General features: G+C 43.5%; 1 protein-coding gene across 1 annotated transcript in view; it reads right to left on the minus strand.

Annotated features, from left to right (window-relative positions):
- Positions 1–1,657: 1,657 nt before the first annotated feature.
- LOC114046439 (D-3-phosphoglycerate dehydrogenase) overlaps positions 1,658–16,547 on the minus strand; it is a 34,347-nt gene continuing 19,457 nt past the window's right edge. The window contains exons 6-12 of the mRNA XM_027866782.1: positions 11,699–11,831; positions 10,611–10,759; positions 8,179–8,331; positions 7,164–7,296; positions 5,122–5,252; positions 3,083–3,320; positions 1,658–1,991 (exon numbers count right to left, since the gene is read on the minus strand). Of these exons, the coding sequence (XP_027722583.1) occupies positions 1,837–1,991; positions 3,083–3,320; positions 5,122–5,252; positions 7,164–7,296; positions 8,179–8,331; positions 10,611–10,759; positions 11,699–11,831 (1,092 nt within the window). The 3' untranslated portion in view covers positions 1,658–1,836. The remainder of the gene's footprint in view (positions 1,992–3,082; positions 3,321–5,121; positions 5,253–7,163; positions 7,297–8,178; positions 8,332–10,610; positions 10,760–11,698; positions 11,832–16,547) is intronic.

Raw genomic sequence — 16,547 nt, forward strand, 5'->3', positions numbered from 1 at the left:
AGAGAGAGAGAGAGAGAGATGGTATATTTTAGTCCTGGTTCAGCAGCTAGTAATGAATGGTGTGATTTTGGAGAACATGAGCTCCTATTTCCTTCTCTATGAAAGAATAATAATACCTGCTTTTCATCTACCATAGGAAAGGTACAAGGATAAATGAGATGTCATATATGAAAAGCCATTTGCATTCCCTGGAAGACATTCTACGTATGCATTAATATTAACAATAAATGACATTTATAAAGTACATTAGATTTTGTTAAGCACTTAGCACACACTGTCATTTCATATGAATATAGTCTGATCAATTATCTCAAGCACAGTACTGGATCATAGGTCATGGCTATCTCTGCTCTGTTCCATGGTTCCTTCCTCCGCCCAGCTGGATCACAAATGGAGATCACCAGCTATATGGGGCAGGACAGTATACACGGAGCAGGACAAACTCATTACCACTATGAATTAAAAAAAAACATCAGCTATGTAGTTGCTTTCAGGTAATAAAGAAAACACATATAGATGTTTATCAGATATAGAAAAGCCTCTATCAGGGTCTTCTGCAGATACCTCTTCAAGGTATAGGGATGAACTAATGTTCTTAAAGCCAATGCCTGCTATCTCTGGTAGATTCTACCATGCTGGAGATGTTCTATAGTCTATCTATATATGGAAAAGTCCATCACCAGACTGTTGGTCACCAGTTGATGGAATTCTTTTGACCATAGCCACATCTACTAAATGGGAGGGACTATGATTTACAGAGGTGGTCCTCACACACTTACAGGCGCACCATCCTGACTTATTAAACCATGGATCCTTAAGGAGTTACTGTGAACAGGGAGGCTAAATGGTGGAGGGGTAAGTGTTGCATTGGGAGATAGAAAACTGGGGTTGAAATCTTGGCTTAGCTTCTTAATGTGGACAAGTCAATTACCATTCTGGGTGTATTTCTACTTCTGTAAAATTAAGGTGTTGGATCAAATGACCTCTAGGTCTCTTCTAGCTCAAAACTGGTGATCCTACGAATGTTCCTTCAATTTTTGTGAATAAAAATGTCTGTGTATTGTTTGAAGGTTCCCGGCTGGAAGGCAGTCTAAAGGAAGGTACTATAGTTGAAAGCTCTGGTATCCAGAGCTGGAAGGGACCTTAGAGATCGCATTTTCCAATTCGCTCATTTTGCCTAAGATGTTAAGTAGCAGAGCTGGGAGTTCAAACTCAGACCTTCTGACTCCCAAGCTGGTTTTCATACATTGAGGTTTATGCCTTTTAAGTGGAAAAAAAAAGTCTTTAGGAAAGTTCTTAACTTGGGGTCTATGAACTTGTTTCCCTGATATTTTGATAACCCTATTTCAATATGATTGGTTTCCTTTATAATCCAATGTATTTTATGACTTTAAAGAATGTTATTCTGAGAAGCGGGTGCATCAGTCTTCCCTGACTATCCCAGGGGTCCAAAGTTCAAAAAAAGGTTAAATATCCTGGCTTTAGAAAGATCAGCAGTGGAAGCAATGCTCACTGGGGATCCAAGCTTAACACAAACAATAAAGCCTGTGCCGGTCTCCGGTCACTTACTTCCATCCGACCTGGCGTAGGACACTAAATGCCTTGTGGTGGGTTTTCCTGTGGCTTTGCAAGGGCAGAAAAACAGTGAGACATTGGGTTAGTTTCTGTTTCTTTCTTTATTAAATGGTTATTTCCAAACTACAGTAAGGATGACATTCTGGGATGGGGACAGTGACAGAGACCACTGTTGAGAGCCTCATGGGATGGCTCCTTCTCTGCTGATCCTGTCAGGGCTGTCTTCTTGCTTCAGAAGGGCCCTGGAAGAGGTGAGCAGGTTTAAAAGCTGAACTGGAAAGCCTCTGTCACGTGCTGCTTCCATGCATCAAGGTTTGGCAGTGAGGAGGAAAGGCCCATGACATGCCATGTCTCCCCATCCAACACCCCTGAGGTCTGGTAGGACAGCAGTCGTGCTCCTGACTTTGCAAGGAGTCCTAGGAAAAGGAAGAAAGAAGAGATCTGATTTGTCTGGGGATGAAGATGTAAAACGAGGGGGTTGGACTCATTAGTTCACAGCTTTAGAGCTAGAAAAGACCTTAGAGGCCAAATATACCAACTCCTTCATTTTACCTATGAGGAAACTGAGGCAGACAGTTGGTAAGTGACTTGACCAGAATCAAACAACTAGCAACTGTTTGGGGCAGAATTTGAACTCAGATCTTTTTGACACTAAATTTAGTGCTCTTTCTCCACTGTGCTAAATCCATTATCCCATAATAATATGGGAGGAGTCTTGTGATTCTGAAGACCATAGTGTGGCCTTCTTGTGATAGGTTCCCAAACTTAGAAGTGGCACTAGATTCTGTGGTCTGGGGGGGTCCCCATAAGAGTATAGATCAAGATTGGGACAGACCCAGGAAGTCTATGATAACCTTGGGCTCCATCTCTAAGGAGAAAGTCAGTTCTGACAGACGGTCTATAAGGTCCATGGCCACCAGAGGATTCTGTGATGATGAAGGAAACCAGGAAGATTGAATTTCTGAGTCAGATCTCCTAGAAGGAAGGTACTATAAAAGCTCAGAGTGGCATCATGGTAAGTGGGAATGAGAAAGCCTAGGTTCCAGGTTACCACTGCCATGGACGAATTTTACTAGTTACTCAATCTTTACGGCCATCAGTCTTTTCACCTATAAAATGGGGGTGCTGGGTCACATGTCTTTCTTGGCTCTAAAATTTGGGCTTCACTTGGCTCTGGGAAACACATCCATTGGCTCTCCAAGAGTTACTTCTTTGCAGTGTTAGTCACTCCCTTTGTCCACCCTATCCCACAAGAGCAGCCCCATGGGCAGCACCGCAGGATCTCTTGCAGGGTATTTAGGATTCAGATGAGGACCTCTAGATCTTGGGGCAGAGACACCCTAAAACAAAGGAAAGATGCTGGATGGGAGATGGGAGATACCTAGGTACCTTGGGCAGACACACAAACTCAAAGGAGGGTCCCTTCCCACCTTCTTGTGCAATTGAGCTGGTTGGTTGGTAGCCTAGGAACTGTTGGGGCCTAGAAGGCCATAGGTATCACTCTTACCAATCATGGTGGGCAGCAGCTCTGGGTCAGAGGGCTGGGCCCTATAGAATAGCAGGGGGAGATCCCGGCGGAGAGGCACTTCTGGTCTGAAGATGGCACCATTGAGTTCTTGCAGGACTGGAGTTGTGCCTTGGACTAAACCCACTGCCCTGTAAGGGGCACCTGCCAAGGAGACGGTCAGCAGGCTGTCCCCACTGCTTTGATCCAGGGGGGAGGCTGGATTGTGTGTGGCTGTGACCTGGAGGCAAGAGGAAGTAAAACGTACAAAGTTAGCTCCTTTGGATACTGTCTCAACATCCAGTCTACAACTCCAAACATACATCACATCTTAGAGTATGGATCCTCCTTAAAGAAGTTCTCAGCTTAGGGAGAACCACGAGAAGGAAGACTGGGAGTGTTGACCTGGGAAATGTGGCAGTCATGACAGGGCAGGATTAGAGTTTCTCAGAGTTAGAACAGACCTCAGAGGGAATCTAGCTCACCTCACACCTGCTCTGCCTACCTACTTCTCTGTTACTGCAATAAACCCCAGAAGAGGCCATTTTGCCTAAAGACCTATAGTACTGGGAACTCACTACCTCTGAGGGTGTCTATTCCAGGCTGGGGCAGTTTTAACTGCCCCATGTTTTCCTTATATTCAGAGATAAAAATCTTTCTCTCCAACTTCTATCCAGGGCTCTTGGTTCCGTCCTCTGAGATAAAAAAAGAAATCACATTGTTTTCCAATGTGACAGCCCTTCAAATACTTGACGATAACTACTATTACATACAGGGCATGCTGGTAAAAGTTTAATCACTGGTTCTCTAAGAAAATGTACACAGGATCCACTTTTAAGTTTAATTTCCATTATTGTTTTCTTCTTTACTTCCTAAAGTCTAGACAGTTAAGAAAACAATAACTAAAGCTCTTATCTGTACAGTTTGTTGATTTTTGAGGTACAAATGCTCACACTGAAAATTTAACAATCAGCTCCTGACCAGTTCTCCAGCATGCCTCTGATTATATATTATATACAGGCAGGTGGCAAAACAGATAGAACACTAGACCTGTAGTCAGGAAGCACTGAGTTTAAAACTGGCCTCAGACACTTGCTGTGTGACCCTGAGCAAATCACTTAACCTATTTGCCTCAATTTCTCTATCTGTAAAAATAAGGATAATAATAGCATCTACCTCCCAGGGTTGTTATAGGGATCAAAAGAAATAATATTTATAAAGTGATTTGTGAAACCTTAAAGTGTTTTCCTCGTTTATAGCCAATGATTCTCAGTTTCTTAAATAGCCCCAGTTCTTTCAAATAATTTTTGTGAGGCATAATTTCAGCCCCTGATCATCCTGGTCTCCTGCCAATCAAGGCACTTCACAGGGCTATAAATTTAGAGCTGGAAGGGCCTTTGCAGGCTGCCGTGCAATATTCTCATCTTATAGATGAGGAAGATAAAGCATAAAGAAGTTATGACTTGTTCAGAGTCACAGAGCTAGTAAGTTCTGGAGGCAGGATTTGAATCAAGATCTTACTAGCTCCAAGTACAGTGACCTATGCATTTACACCAAACTCTCTCTGCTAGTGTCCCTTCCCAAATTCCGCCGGAAGTGGGAGCATCTTTGTGGTGTGTGGTGGGGTTAGGTAGATCAGGGCAAGTTCTCCTTTTAATTCTTGTACAATTCCTCTAATTCAAAACTACCTTTAATGTTTGTGTAAGCCCAATTTAACCTGCATAAAAGTATGAGAAAACAGAGAGGTTATAGGGAAGAGAGGAGGGGGGGGGGAGTCCCAAAACCCAGGTCAGGGCAACTGCTGTATAGGGTTTAGGGAGGGCTTTGGTTTATGGATAGAGTAGATGTGGTTCAGGGGGCATCTCAGATTTGGGGAAAGACAAGAGAAAAGGAGACCTCTTAAAATGAGGCTGAGTAGTGCTGCCGAGACATTCTGCTATTGGATACAAGGTGTTAATAATGCCGAGGTACTTCTCACACTGAAGGAGAGAGAGAGGTCTGTTGAGGGCAGGAGACCAAACCCTAAGGGAGACAGGACGTACATTGAGTCCAGCCTCTTGCATCAGAAGCTTGGCATTCACCAAGTTTACGTCAGCCTGGGTGGCTGTTTCCTTCAGGAGGCCAACGATGACCGCGGGGCTCAGAGAGTTCCTTGCATTCTTCAGAGATGAACCTGGGCACAGAGAAAAGGTCAGTGCAGTGTGTGTCTAAATGGCATGTGTACATTGGGTGAGAGCTGCCATTTTGTTTGGACAGCACCCAGGAGATGTGCTCTGAAAATCAGAGGTGGAGAAAGAAACGTGTACTGTCTAGGCAAAGCATGTTGCCCCGGGGAGGGGGTTGGTTCTGGGCAAAGGCAGCAACTGCTTGCAAGGAGTGCCAATCCCATGCCAGTGGGTGGCTCTGGCTGAAGGCCCCAGTACCTCCCAGTTTCCACCTTCACCTTTCTCAAGGTATGTTGTCTTCCCTTCCCTCCTGAAGGCTTGATGGGCAAAAACACAAATCCTGGTCTAAACCACAAAGCTCAGTGTCTTCCGGCTCCATCCTCCAAATAGAATTACTTAGAGTATAGAATAGAATATCCTCCAAATAGAATGACCAGGACCACCAGGCTGCTACCTGTCTTAAGCCACTGGCTTTTGGCAACATTGACAAATGAGTCAGGTCCTAGACCAGCCAAAGCACTGCCCCCACAGGAACCTGAAGAGAGAATGGTAACCAGATCCAGCTAATGACAAAAGTTCTGGGACTTGCAGAAAGTCCATCAGTACGCAAAACTAGAGATCAGGTATTTAGTCTGGGTAAAAGAAGACTTTGGGGATGGCATGATTACTATCTTCAAACATCTGAAATATTGCTATGAGGAAATAGATTTAGACTTGTTCTGGAGCTCCAGAATACAGCTAGGACCAGACATGGAAATCACTGGGAGGCAGATTTTGGCTGGGCAAGTCACATAACCACCGGGTGCCTTAGTTTTCTCATCTGTAAAATGGGGATAATTATAGCACCTACCCTCTCAAGGTTGTGGTGAGGATAAAATGAGGTAACATTTGCAAATCTTACAGGGTTATATTATTAGAGTTATTATTATGTAATATTACACATACTAATACATAATGTTATAGATTATATTATAATATCAATGCTGATGATGATGATGACTTTAGTATGATGTCAGTGGCCCCTCAGCTACATGGCTATCCTCAGCTAGTCTACAAATGCTTAAATCTACCAAAATCTGTCTCCCTGTGACTTTTATCACGGGTCCTAGTCTCTAGAACTTCATAGAACAAATCTAATTCCCATTCCTTTAGAGGTAAGAAAACAACTATGGTGTTGTCACTAAAATCTCATTTTATCTTGATGAATTACTATTATTAGTAGCAATGACAACAATGAAAATTAGTAATTATACCAGTGATAATAATAATAATGGTAGTAATAATAATAAAATACCTCAAGTTAAAAAAAAACTATTCCTAAATATGGTTTCCAGATCCCAATTTATCCCAATCACTGCTTTCTAGATACATTTCAATGCTTTAATCTACTTCTCAAAATATTTCAAAAAAATGTTCTGATCAGAGCAAGCCTAGGGGGGACTGTAACCTCTTTTGTTCTGTAAAGTTGATTTCTATCAATGCAGCTTAAGATTTCAAGACTTTCCATTCATGCCTGTTAGCCTACAATCTCATTAATTTTAGCCTTTCTTCCCAGTCTGTTAAGATAATGGGTGACAGAATCGGAACCACAAAAGATATTACCCATTTCTTCTACCTTCACGTCACCAGCAAATATGATAGGCAAGGCCATCTACACTTTTGATTAAGCCACTGATAAATGTGCCAAATATGTTAAGAGCCACAGAAAAATGCTTATGGTGCTATTAGAGACATCACTCAAGGTTGTTACCCTGTTTAAAGGAACCCATAAGAACTATTCCCTAAATAAAAGAGTCGTGTATCAGTTTTGGAAGTTAGAATTTATGTGAGAGATTTTCTCCCAGCAGACTAATTTCCTTTTCCACTCTCTTCACCGCACCTCAATTCTTTTACTAAGACAAAGTGAAGTCTGGGCTCACCCTGTGTCACTACTTGGATAGTTCCTCTGGGTGACCCAGCCCAGGCACGAATCAATGTGCCCAAAGCTTCTGCCAGACCAATCCAGGGCTTGGTGCTGGGGGAGAAGGCGGTGGTGAGGGCCTGGGCATTCACCTGCAGAGAGAAGAGGGAAGCAAGGGCTGAGACTGGCTAAGGACACAAACAGCCCGGTTCAGCTCAGAAGCCAGGACCTTCGGGACGGAGACAGACCCACAGAGAGTGGACAGAAGGTGAATACCAAAGCAAGAAGCCTCCCTTGCCGTCTCTGGACAAAATGATTCACCATCTTGGCTTATTCCATCCCAAGGATTTTGGGAGGATCAGAGGTTGACCATCGGATCATATAATATGAGAGTTGGAAGGGACCTCAGTTGCCTTCTAGTTCTAAACCACACACGAAGACAAGCGGTCATCTTCTTTTGGATAGGGGGTATGCATGAGGAGGGTTACGAGGCTTACCAACTTGGTGAGCAAGATGGAGCCTAGTTGGGCGTGTTCTCTAACTCCCCTCCCATCCTCCTTCCTGCAGGAGTTAATTTCCCTGACCTGCCGTCACGAGCTTTCAATCACACAAAAGTCACCCAAGCAAGAGGCTTCTGGCCCCAAAGCTGGCAGAGTACCAGGGGGCGGAGCCTTTCACAGAGGCCCTGGGAAATGGCACTCCCTCTGCTCCTAGGAGTACAATGTAGCAGGGATAAGTCTTTCACTGCCTCCTGGCCTCCCTCTCCGGCCCACATCCAGTCCATGGCCCAGACCCAAGGAAGGACACAGACCTTCTCTGCTCTTCCTAGTCAAGCACCTCCCCCAGAATGTGGGGAGGGAGAATGTTTCATTTATCCAAACCCCAGACTGGGCACTGGCCCCAGTTCTGCCTGTCTCTCCCACTGCCCTCATCTCTCCTCCCCCTGCTATTTCTAAACCCAGACTCTTCTGGTCTCCCATCTCTTCATTCCCCTCCCCTCTCATCTCCACTTCCCCAACCAAGGTTATACTTACAACCCCAGACAAAGACTTCCCCTTCACCATGTCCACAAACTGAACGGCAATTTCTTCCCCACACCGGCTCTGGGCTTCCTTGGTGCTGGCGCCCAAGTGGGGGCTGCTGATGACCTTCTCGTGGTTCACCAGGGCCAGGCCTCGAGGGGGTTCCTACACAGAAAAGCCACTTCCATCAAAACACAGCTTGGGGTGTAGCCCAGAGCAAAACAACAAAGGAAGATCAGGCATCCTGTACAATCCCCTGCCCAAAGTGAGCAAGAAAGAATTTCATTCAACAGCTGAGTGGCCTGCCTGGGAAAAGCTGGCCACTGGAAGGAATCACAGATGTACTGCCCACAAACCCAGAAAACATACCCAGTGTGGAGTGTGTATAGCAGAGATCTGTCCTGGAGACTTTGTTGTTTCCATCATCTTGGTCATTTCTGTAGCATGTTAAAGTTTGTAAAGGACTTCATAAACATTACCAAAATCTCCTTCCTGAAACCCTTCCTCCTCTGAATGTCTGAGGCCCTGAATGTCTGGGACACTCTTGTCTTATCACATACTACCTTGGTTTTTAGTTAACTTTTTATTTGACTATTTCTTTTTTCATTATTATTACTTTCTTCTGACCTTTTAGTTTTTATATCACTTTCAATTCACAATATACCCCTTCCCATCCTATACCTAAGGTGGCCAAGAATAAAAGAAAGAAAGAAAAGAAGAAAGAAAGAAAGGAAGGAAGGAGGGAAGGAAAGAAGGAAGGAAGAGAAGAAAGAAAGGAAGGGAAGAAAGAAATAAAGGAAGGAAGGAAGGAGGGAAGTGAGTGAGTGAGGGAGGGAGGAAGGAAGAGAAGCATTTCAGCATCACATCAACGAAATTTGATAGCATATGTCATGTTCCAAATCTTTAGTACCTCGGTCTTTGCAAAGAAGTGAGATAAGCAGCAGGAACATTATTATCCTGATTTTTAAAGCTGGAGTCAGGAAGACCTGAGTTTAAATCTTGCCTTGGTCACTTACTAGCTATGTGACTCTGGGAGAGTCTCTTAACCTCTTTCTCTGTGCCTCAGGTTCCTCATCTGTACAATGGGAGCACCTACTCCCAGGGTTGTTGTAAGAATCAAGTGAGGTAACATATGTAGCGTACTTTGCAAGCCTTAAAGCCCATATAAATGCTATTATTATTATTATTTACTACGATCAGTTAAGGAAACTGAACTCTCAGAGAGGATAACACAGCCAGTTGACACCTGGTCCAACATATTCAGTTCCCGGCTGAATGACAATAAAACTGGATGAGCTTTGAATGCGGATTGAAGCATACTATTTGCTATTTTCTTTTTTTCTGTTGCGTTTTGTTTCCTCTTTCTGGTGGTTCTTCCTATGGGTTCTAATTCTTCCTTACAACATCACTGATGTGAAAATATGTTTAATAGGAATGTATCTGTATAACCTATATCAGATTGTGCGCCATCTTGGAAAAGGAGGGAAGAAGGGAGGGGGAGAAAATTTAAAACTCAAAAGCTTACAGAAGTGATTGTTGATAAATCAAAATAAATTAATAAAAGAAAAGTCTGAAAACAAAAACAAAAACAAAAAACCTGGATGAGCACCTGCAAATGAAGCAGGAAGATGGGTGATGGGACAACAGAAGCAACATTCAAACACTCCTGAGTATGGCTCCAACTGGATTAAAATGCAATTGGGAAATATTTAACAAAATAAATATACATACATATAAACATGTAGAAATACAACAGAAATAAATATACCTACAGATAAATACAACAGAATAAAGATATTGTTAATGTGTGGCCTTCTAGGTCAACACGTGGCCCCCATTTCTATTGGCTGTTGACCCCACTGCTCTAAACGAAAGGGAATCCTTATTAGGGAACTCCTTGTACCCATATGAGTTGGTACTTTCTTTATAACTTATAGAATTAGAGAATTTTCTAGAGCACTAAGAGGCTAAGTGATGTGTCCAGGCTCATACAGCTCATATGTGTTAGAAGGAAAGACTTGAACCAGATCCTCCAGGCTGGCTCTCTTTCCAGGAAAGACTTGAACCAGATCCTCCAGGCTCTCTCTCTTACTATACTGGCCCACTTTGCTTCTGGGTTCCTGGAGTTACTCAGTTGGCTCTGAAAGTCACCCAAGTGAGCTACCCAACAGAAAGTAGGAAGCCGCCCCAAAGGCCCTTCCCAGTCTGCGGCTGGGGGAGTAAGAATGGAGAAGAGAGGCTGAGTCATTTTCATTTGTTCTGGATCAATATCAGGCATTTTGGATGCAGACACCCCATTTCCCACATTCCCCATGCTATCCTACAGATTTTGGTCCTTGAAATGTTGTCACATTAGTGAATGCTCTCATGTCAAAAAATGGGGTTACTTTCAGCCTTTTACTCGTCTTCCTCCTCATTCCACACTCAGCCTGCCCGGTACTTACTTCTGTGAACACATCCAGGGCGGCCCCACCACACTGGCCTGACTGCAGGGCACGCAGCAGGGCTCCCTCATCCACGATCCCTCCCCGGGCACAGTTCACCACACGGACCCCCTTCTTGCACTGGGCAAAGGTGTTGTCATTCAGCAAACCTGCGAAAGAGGAAGAAGGAGTTTTCCCAGGAACCAGGCTGCCTTCCCTCTCCCCACTTTCTTACCAAGATCCCTCTGTTGCTTAACTGATTCCTCAGATCCTTTCATTATGGAGATGGACTTTTCTTCTGTTACATTTGAATTCCATTCCTTAGATACTCAGGTCCCTCCTGCTAAAGAGCAGCCCTATCATCTTTACTCAAAAGATTGCCCTCATCATTTCACACCTGCACTACTGCAATAATCTGCTAGTGGGTCTGTTTGCTTCAAGTCTTTCCCCCCTCCCTGCCATTTTCCATTCAGCTGTCACAGTAATCATCCTAAAGCCCACGTCTGACCACATCACCAACCTACTCAATAAAACTCCAGTGGCTCCCAGCCACCAGCAGGATCAAATTTAAAATCCCATTTGGCATTAAAGCCCTTCACAACCCCTGCCCCTGCTTTCCAGTCTTCTGACACCTTATCTAGTCCCCCTGCCCATTCTGCAGTCCAAAGACTTCTTTGGCCTTCTTGCTGCTCCTGGCATAACACACCCTATCTCCTGACTCTGGGCATCTTTTCTGCCCCTCATGCCTTAAATGTTCTCCCCCCTCAAACCTATCTCCTGACTTCCTTTAAGACCCACACAAATTCTCACCTTCTATAGGAAACCTTTCTTATTCCCCTTCAATGCTAGTGCTTTCTTTCTGTTGGTTATCCCCAGTTCATACAGTATATACCTTGTTTGTACACAGGTGTTTCATGTTTCTCTCCCATTAGACCGTTAAGTGTTTGAGAGCAGGGATTGTCCCTTACCTTTTTTTTCGTATCTGCAGCACTTAGCACAGTGCCTGACACACAGTAGGTGTTTAATAAATATCTGATGGACAGACCAGGGCAGTCATCTGGTCTTCTGGAGCTTTGCCCAGCCCAAGACAAGAAAACTTAACAACCCACCTGTTGTTGAAGGCAGAAGAGGTGTGTGTACAGTGATGAAGTCACAGACAGGCCATATCTGCTCCAGGGGCAGCTGCTGAACACCAAAGGATGCTGAGACCTCTGGAGAGATGATGGGGTCATATCCCACTGTCTGATAATGGAAATATAAGTGGGGGTAAAGAAGAGGAGGAGAGAGAACAGAGAGAGGGATGAAAGAGAAAGAGAGAAGAGGAAAAGAGAAAAAGAGGGAATGAAAAATAGGAGGTAAGACGGAGAGAAAAAAGAGAGAAAAGGGAGAGATGGAAAATAGCAAGAGGAGAGGGGGGAGAGAGAGAGAGAGAGAGAGAGAGAGAGAGAGAGAGAGAGAGAGAGAGAGAAAGAGAAATTGAGTAATATAGGTCCAAATTGACACAATTCCTGTAATAAAAGTATAGCTACCTAATATGGCCCTTGGGTGGAAATAATATTCTCACAGAGATTATTCAGGAAAAAGAGAAAGGAAATTGGACTGTCTTTGGAAAGAACAATGGAATCAAATGCCAGCTGCTTCAGAATTAGAAAGATCTGAGTAGGTCAAAAAGGATGATGAAGACAGGAATAAACTGGCCAGACCAGGAGCTGCTAGGACTTGGATAGAGATCTCCCCCCCGAGAAGGAGGACCCCGGTTTACCTCACAAGGAGGCTGAGTAGGTGCCATTTCAGAGTGTTACTTACAGAATGTTCCTTGCTGTAGCAGGAGCATAAGCTTGGCGACACTTAAAATTCCTTCAACTAGGCACAAAGTTTTTTTTTTTATCTCATAATGAGTAAATAAGGATGAAAATGCAAATTTAGACCTGTGATTTCATTGATAAATGGAATTCTCATTTGAGGACACTCCCTCTACAATGCAAGTGAGCACTTTTTCTGTAATTTAGTCTTAAATACTTACTGTTAAGTGACTTACCCAGGGTCATATAGCTAGTAACTGTCAGAGCCTGGACTTTCTATCCAGCCACTGATGAGGAAGTGGGAAGGAGTGTCACAGGATCAGAGATTTGGGGCTAGAAGGGAATTTAGTACCACCTAGTCCAGCCCCTTTATTTGACAGATTAGGAAACTGAGACTATGGGAAGCTGTAACTTGCCTAAGGTCCAAAGAGAATAAGCAGGAGAGGCAGGATTCGAGCCTGAGTCCTGTGACTCAAAATGTAGTCCTCTTTCCACTGTATCACGTTGTTCTCTGGACATTCTTATCGTTATCATCTTGTTCTTATCTTTTTCAATGAGATTCAGATAGAAAGGTTCCTGGAACAAACTGCTTTCCTGCTCTCTATGTATATATATATGTATATGTATATAAATATATACATATACATATATATACACATATATAAATAGAAAGATACACACACACACACAAAATTCCTTTATGGTCAGTGGTCTACATATATTACAAAGGTGGATAAAAAGCCGCTTCTTTTCCTGGACAGAAATATTTGGGGTGAAAGCTCATCTTTTGCAGACTCCCTGAGAGCATCCTTGTACTCTCTCCAGTAGCAGACAGGGGTGATGTGCTGCCCATCTATTTCTTCAGGTAGGTCTCCATACTTTGAAAGCATTTTGTTCCAAGAAGCTTAGAAATCGTGAATATTCAGGATGATGATGTCTACTCAAAACATCATTCAGTTTTTGTGAATCAATCTTACGTTTGTGCAATTCAGGGAAATAGTTCAGTCTGTGAAAACGGCCTGGTTCCAGTGCAGTGTATTGGTGCCCTTCTCCAAAGTCTTTCCAGGTCTGTATTTGTAGGACGGGTCCATGTTGCCTGTCAGTCCATGAAAAATAGTGAGCTTCCCATGTATCCTGCCTCCCCGTTGGTGTCTGGTTAGGTATGTAACAGGCACTACATTTCTTACAGACTGAAGAGATAGGTCATGCAGTATCCACTATATCTTTGTATAATCTTTGTTATTGTTCAGTCATTTTTCAGTTGTGTCCAGATTCTCTGTAACCTCATTTGGGGTTTTCTTGGCAAAGATACTGGAGTGGTTTGCTATTTCCTTGTCCAGATCATTTGACAGATGAGGAAACTGAGGCAAACAGGGTGAAGTGACTTGCCCAGGGTCACACAGCTAATAAGTATCTGAGGCTGGATTTGACCTCAGGAAGGCGAGTCTTCCTGATTCCAGGCCCAGCAATCTATCCACTATGGCGCCACCTAGATGCCCTGCATAATCTACATTGCCCAAGGTTCAGAATCCTTAAGGATAAAGCTTTGGTAGTTTCCAGTAGTGACAGCACCACTATCACAACCTCTTAATTAACACACTAAAATCTGCAAGACTGGGCCATTTGTCTGAGACTTCTTTGTCAATACATCGTTGGTGGAGTGTGTGCAGAAGTCACCCATGAAGGGCCTTTGGCTTCTGCTTTGCATCTCATTCATTTTACAGGATCCTTCAGGAGGTAAGCCACTTATGCATAAGGTTCAACAAAGGTGTGTACTGTGTATCTTTTATCAGCATTGACTATTATGACTCAATGAAGCGACATCTGCCTAATCCAAACATTTATTATTTTAAAAGCTGATATAATTTGTTATGGTGCAGTAGGCATTCATGGGATCACAGAGCTATAGATTTAGAGTTTGAAGGGATTTTAGAAAACAATTATCACTTCCCCCCCTTACAAATGAGTAAACTGAGGCTCAGAGTGAGCTCGTAAGAGTGTTGGTTTAGAGCTAGATGGTATGTTTGAGGCCACCTAGGCTGGCCCTGTCATTTTACAGATAAAGAAATTGAGGCTCAAGAATGTTAAGGGACTTGTCCAAGATCACACAGGTAGAAAGCAGCAAAGACAAAATATGAGCCCAGGTGCTATAGACCAAACCCAGGGCTCTTTCCACTTCTCCTCGCCCAATGATCCTGCTCTGAATATTTTTGCACATGTGCTTTCTTTTTTTTTTCTGTCAATAACTCTTAGGGTAGGCTCTCTATCAGAATATGAATTATTTAGTGATTTTTCTTGGATGACTGAAATTAGGGACTTTAAGAGGAAGCCAGTGCACTGTGAGATCTGACCCAGGAAGACTGTGATTGACTTGCTCACAACAGGAAAGGATGAGTCCCTGGAGAATGTGATAGGTGTGCCAGAGAAGCCATTTCTAGATTCAGAATGGAGAAGAAAAATCTATGAGGCTGCTTAATTAGAGCATTCATGTCTGTGAATATTTAGTAATTAGAGATTTTGGTGAGGCCCTAATGCTCCCCTGCTGAGGGTGGGGAGGGGAAGAGGGGCTGTTGAAAAGGAATGAAAAGTCACCTTGCGTGAGTTGGATTAGTCTCCAGCCAAGCGGGCGGGTGGGGGGGGTGGAGGGGGTGGGGAGAGGTCTGTCTCTCTTTCAGGACAGCCTACAGTGATTGTGAATAGTCGCGATGCCTGAATGGCTGCATCTCACTGCAAATATCCGGTCAAAGTCCAAAGGCACATGGAATAGGGCTGCCTTTCCCTCAGCAGGGCAGTGTGGCCCCTTAGGAATGTGTTGGACAGCTCTGTTCCTAGGCTTCCATTGGAGAAGAGACAGGCAACAGGCGAACAGGTTATGACTCAGGATGACAGAGTGTCTTACCTATTCTCTGACTGTTCTCATATTCCTCATGCATCGATTGTTGTTTTTCAATTGTTTCAGTTGTGCCTGACTCTCCATGACCCCATTTGGAATTTTCTTGGCAAAGATACTGGAGCAGTTTGCCATTTCCTTCTCCAGCTCATTTGACAGATTAGGGAACTGAGGCAAATGGGGTGAAGTGACTTGCCCAGGGTCACACAGCTAGCAAGTGTCTGAGGCCAGATTGGAACTCAGGAAGATGAGTCTTCCTGACTCCAGGTCTGGCACTCTATCCACTGCACCACCTAGCGGCCCATCCCTAGGTACATAGAGGCATAGTTATAGGAACATTGAATGCAGAGTTAGGAGGACCTCAATTTACTTACCGTCTGTGCCCAAAATCCTTTGAGGGCTCTTCATTGCCTATCAAATAAAGTTCAGACCCCTCAGTCCGTCATTTGAAGCTCTTCACAATCTGGGGACACCCTACCTTTCTAGCCTTATCTCACACTATTATTCCTTTCCATATATTCTGAATAACTCATCAGGATTACTCAATCATTCATATATTTTACATACTCCATTTCTCATATACTTCCCACCTTTTCCTTATGCATTACTCATCTTTAGAATACCCTATCCTTCCCCTCTTAAGTGACTTGCCCAGAGTCACACAGTTATTTAGTGTCTGAGGTTGGATTTAATCTCAGGTCATCCTGACTTCAGAGCCAGCATTCTGTCCAGTATGCAATCTGGCTGCCCAGTTGGCGATGCCCTTCCAAAATGACTTAAGAAAGCATTTAGTTTGTGTCTTATCGATGCATGATCATGACTGTGTATTATTTTGTATCATCTAACAATTTGTGTTATATCTCCCTATTCGATACTACTCTAAGAGAATAGGGTCTATGTTTTGAATCAACCAAAAAGCTATCTATTAGGTGCCTAATGTGTATAGAACATCATTCTTGAAAAAATTTATATAAAACATGGCCCCAGTCTTCAAGGAGCTTATGTTCAAGTAGCCTTATTTAATGCTTGTATTTCCTTTGGCACCTGGTATAGGACTCTGTACAAAGTAGGTTCTTAGTAGGCATTTATTGAATAAATGAAGAGTATACTTCCCAGAAGACCTTCTGAGCGCTCATCTTACAACCTTATCTGATTTCCATAGGATGAGTGGGGACAAAGGAGAGACATTGCTAGGAGCCTTGGGAACTGAATAGAATCACTGTTCTCAGGATAGGTATCAGAAATCATGTAAGTGACTGATCACAT

This window comes from Vombatus ursinus, unplaced genomic scaffold (genome assembly GCF_900497805.2).
Source record: "Vombatus ursinus unplaced genomic scaffold, bare-nosed wombat genome assembly UNPS02014782.1, whole genome shotgun sequence".
In the NCBI taxonomy this organism is placed as follows: domain Eukaryota; kingdom Metazoa; phylum Chordata; class Mammalia; order Diprotodontia; family Vombatidae; genus Vombatus; species Vombatus ursinus.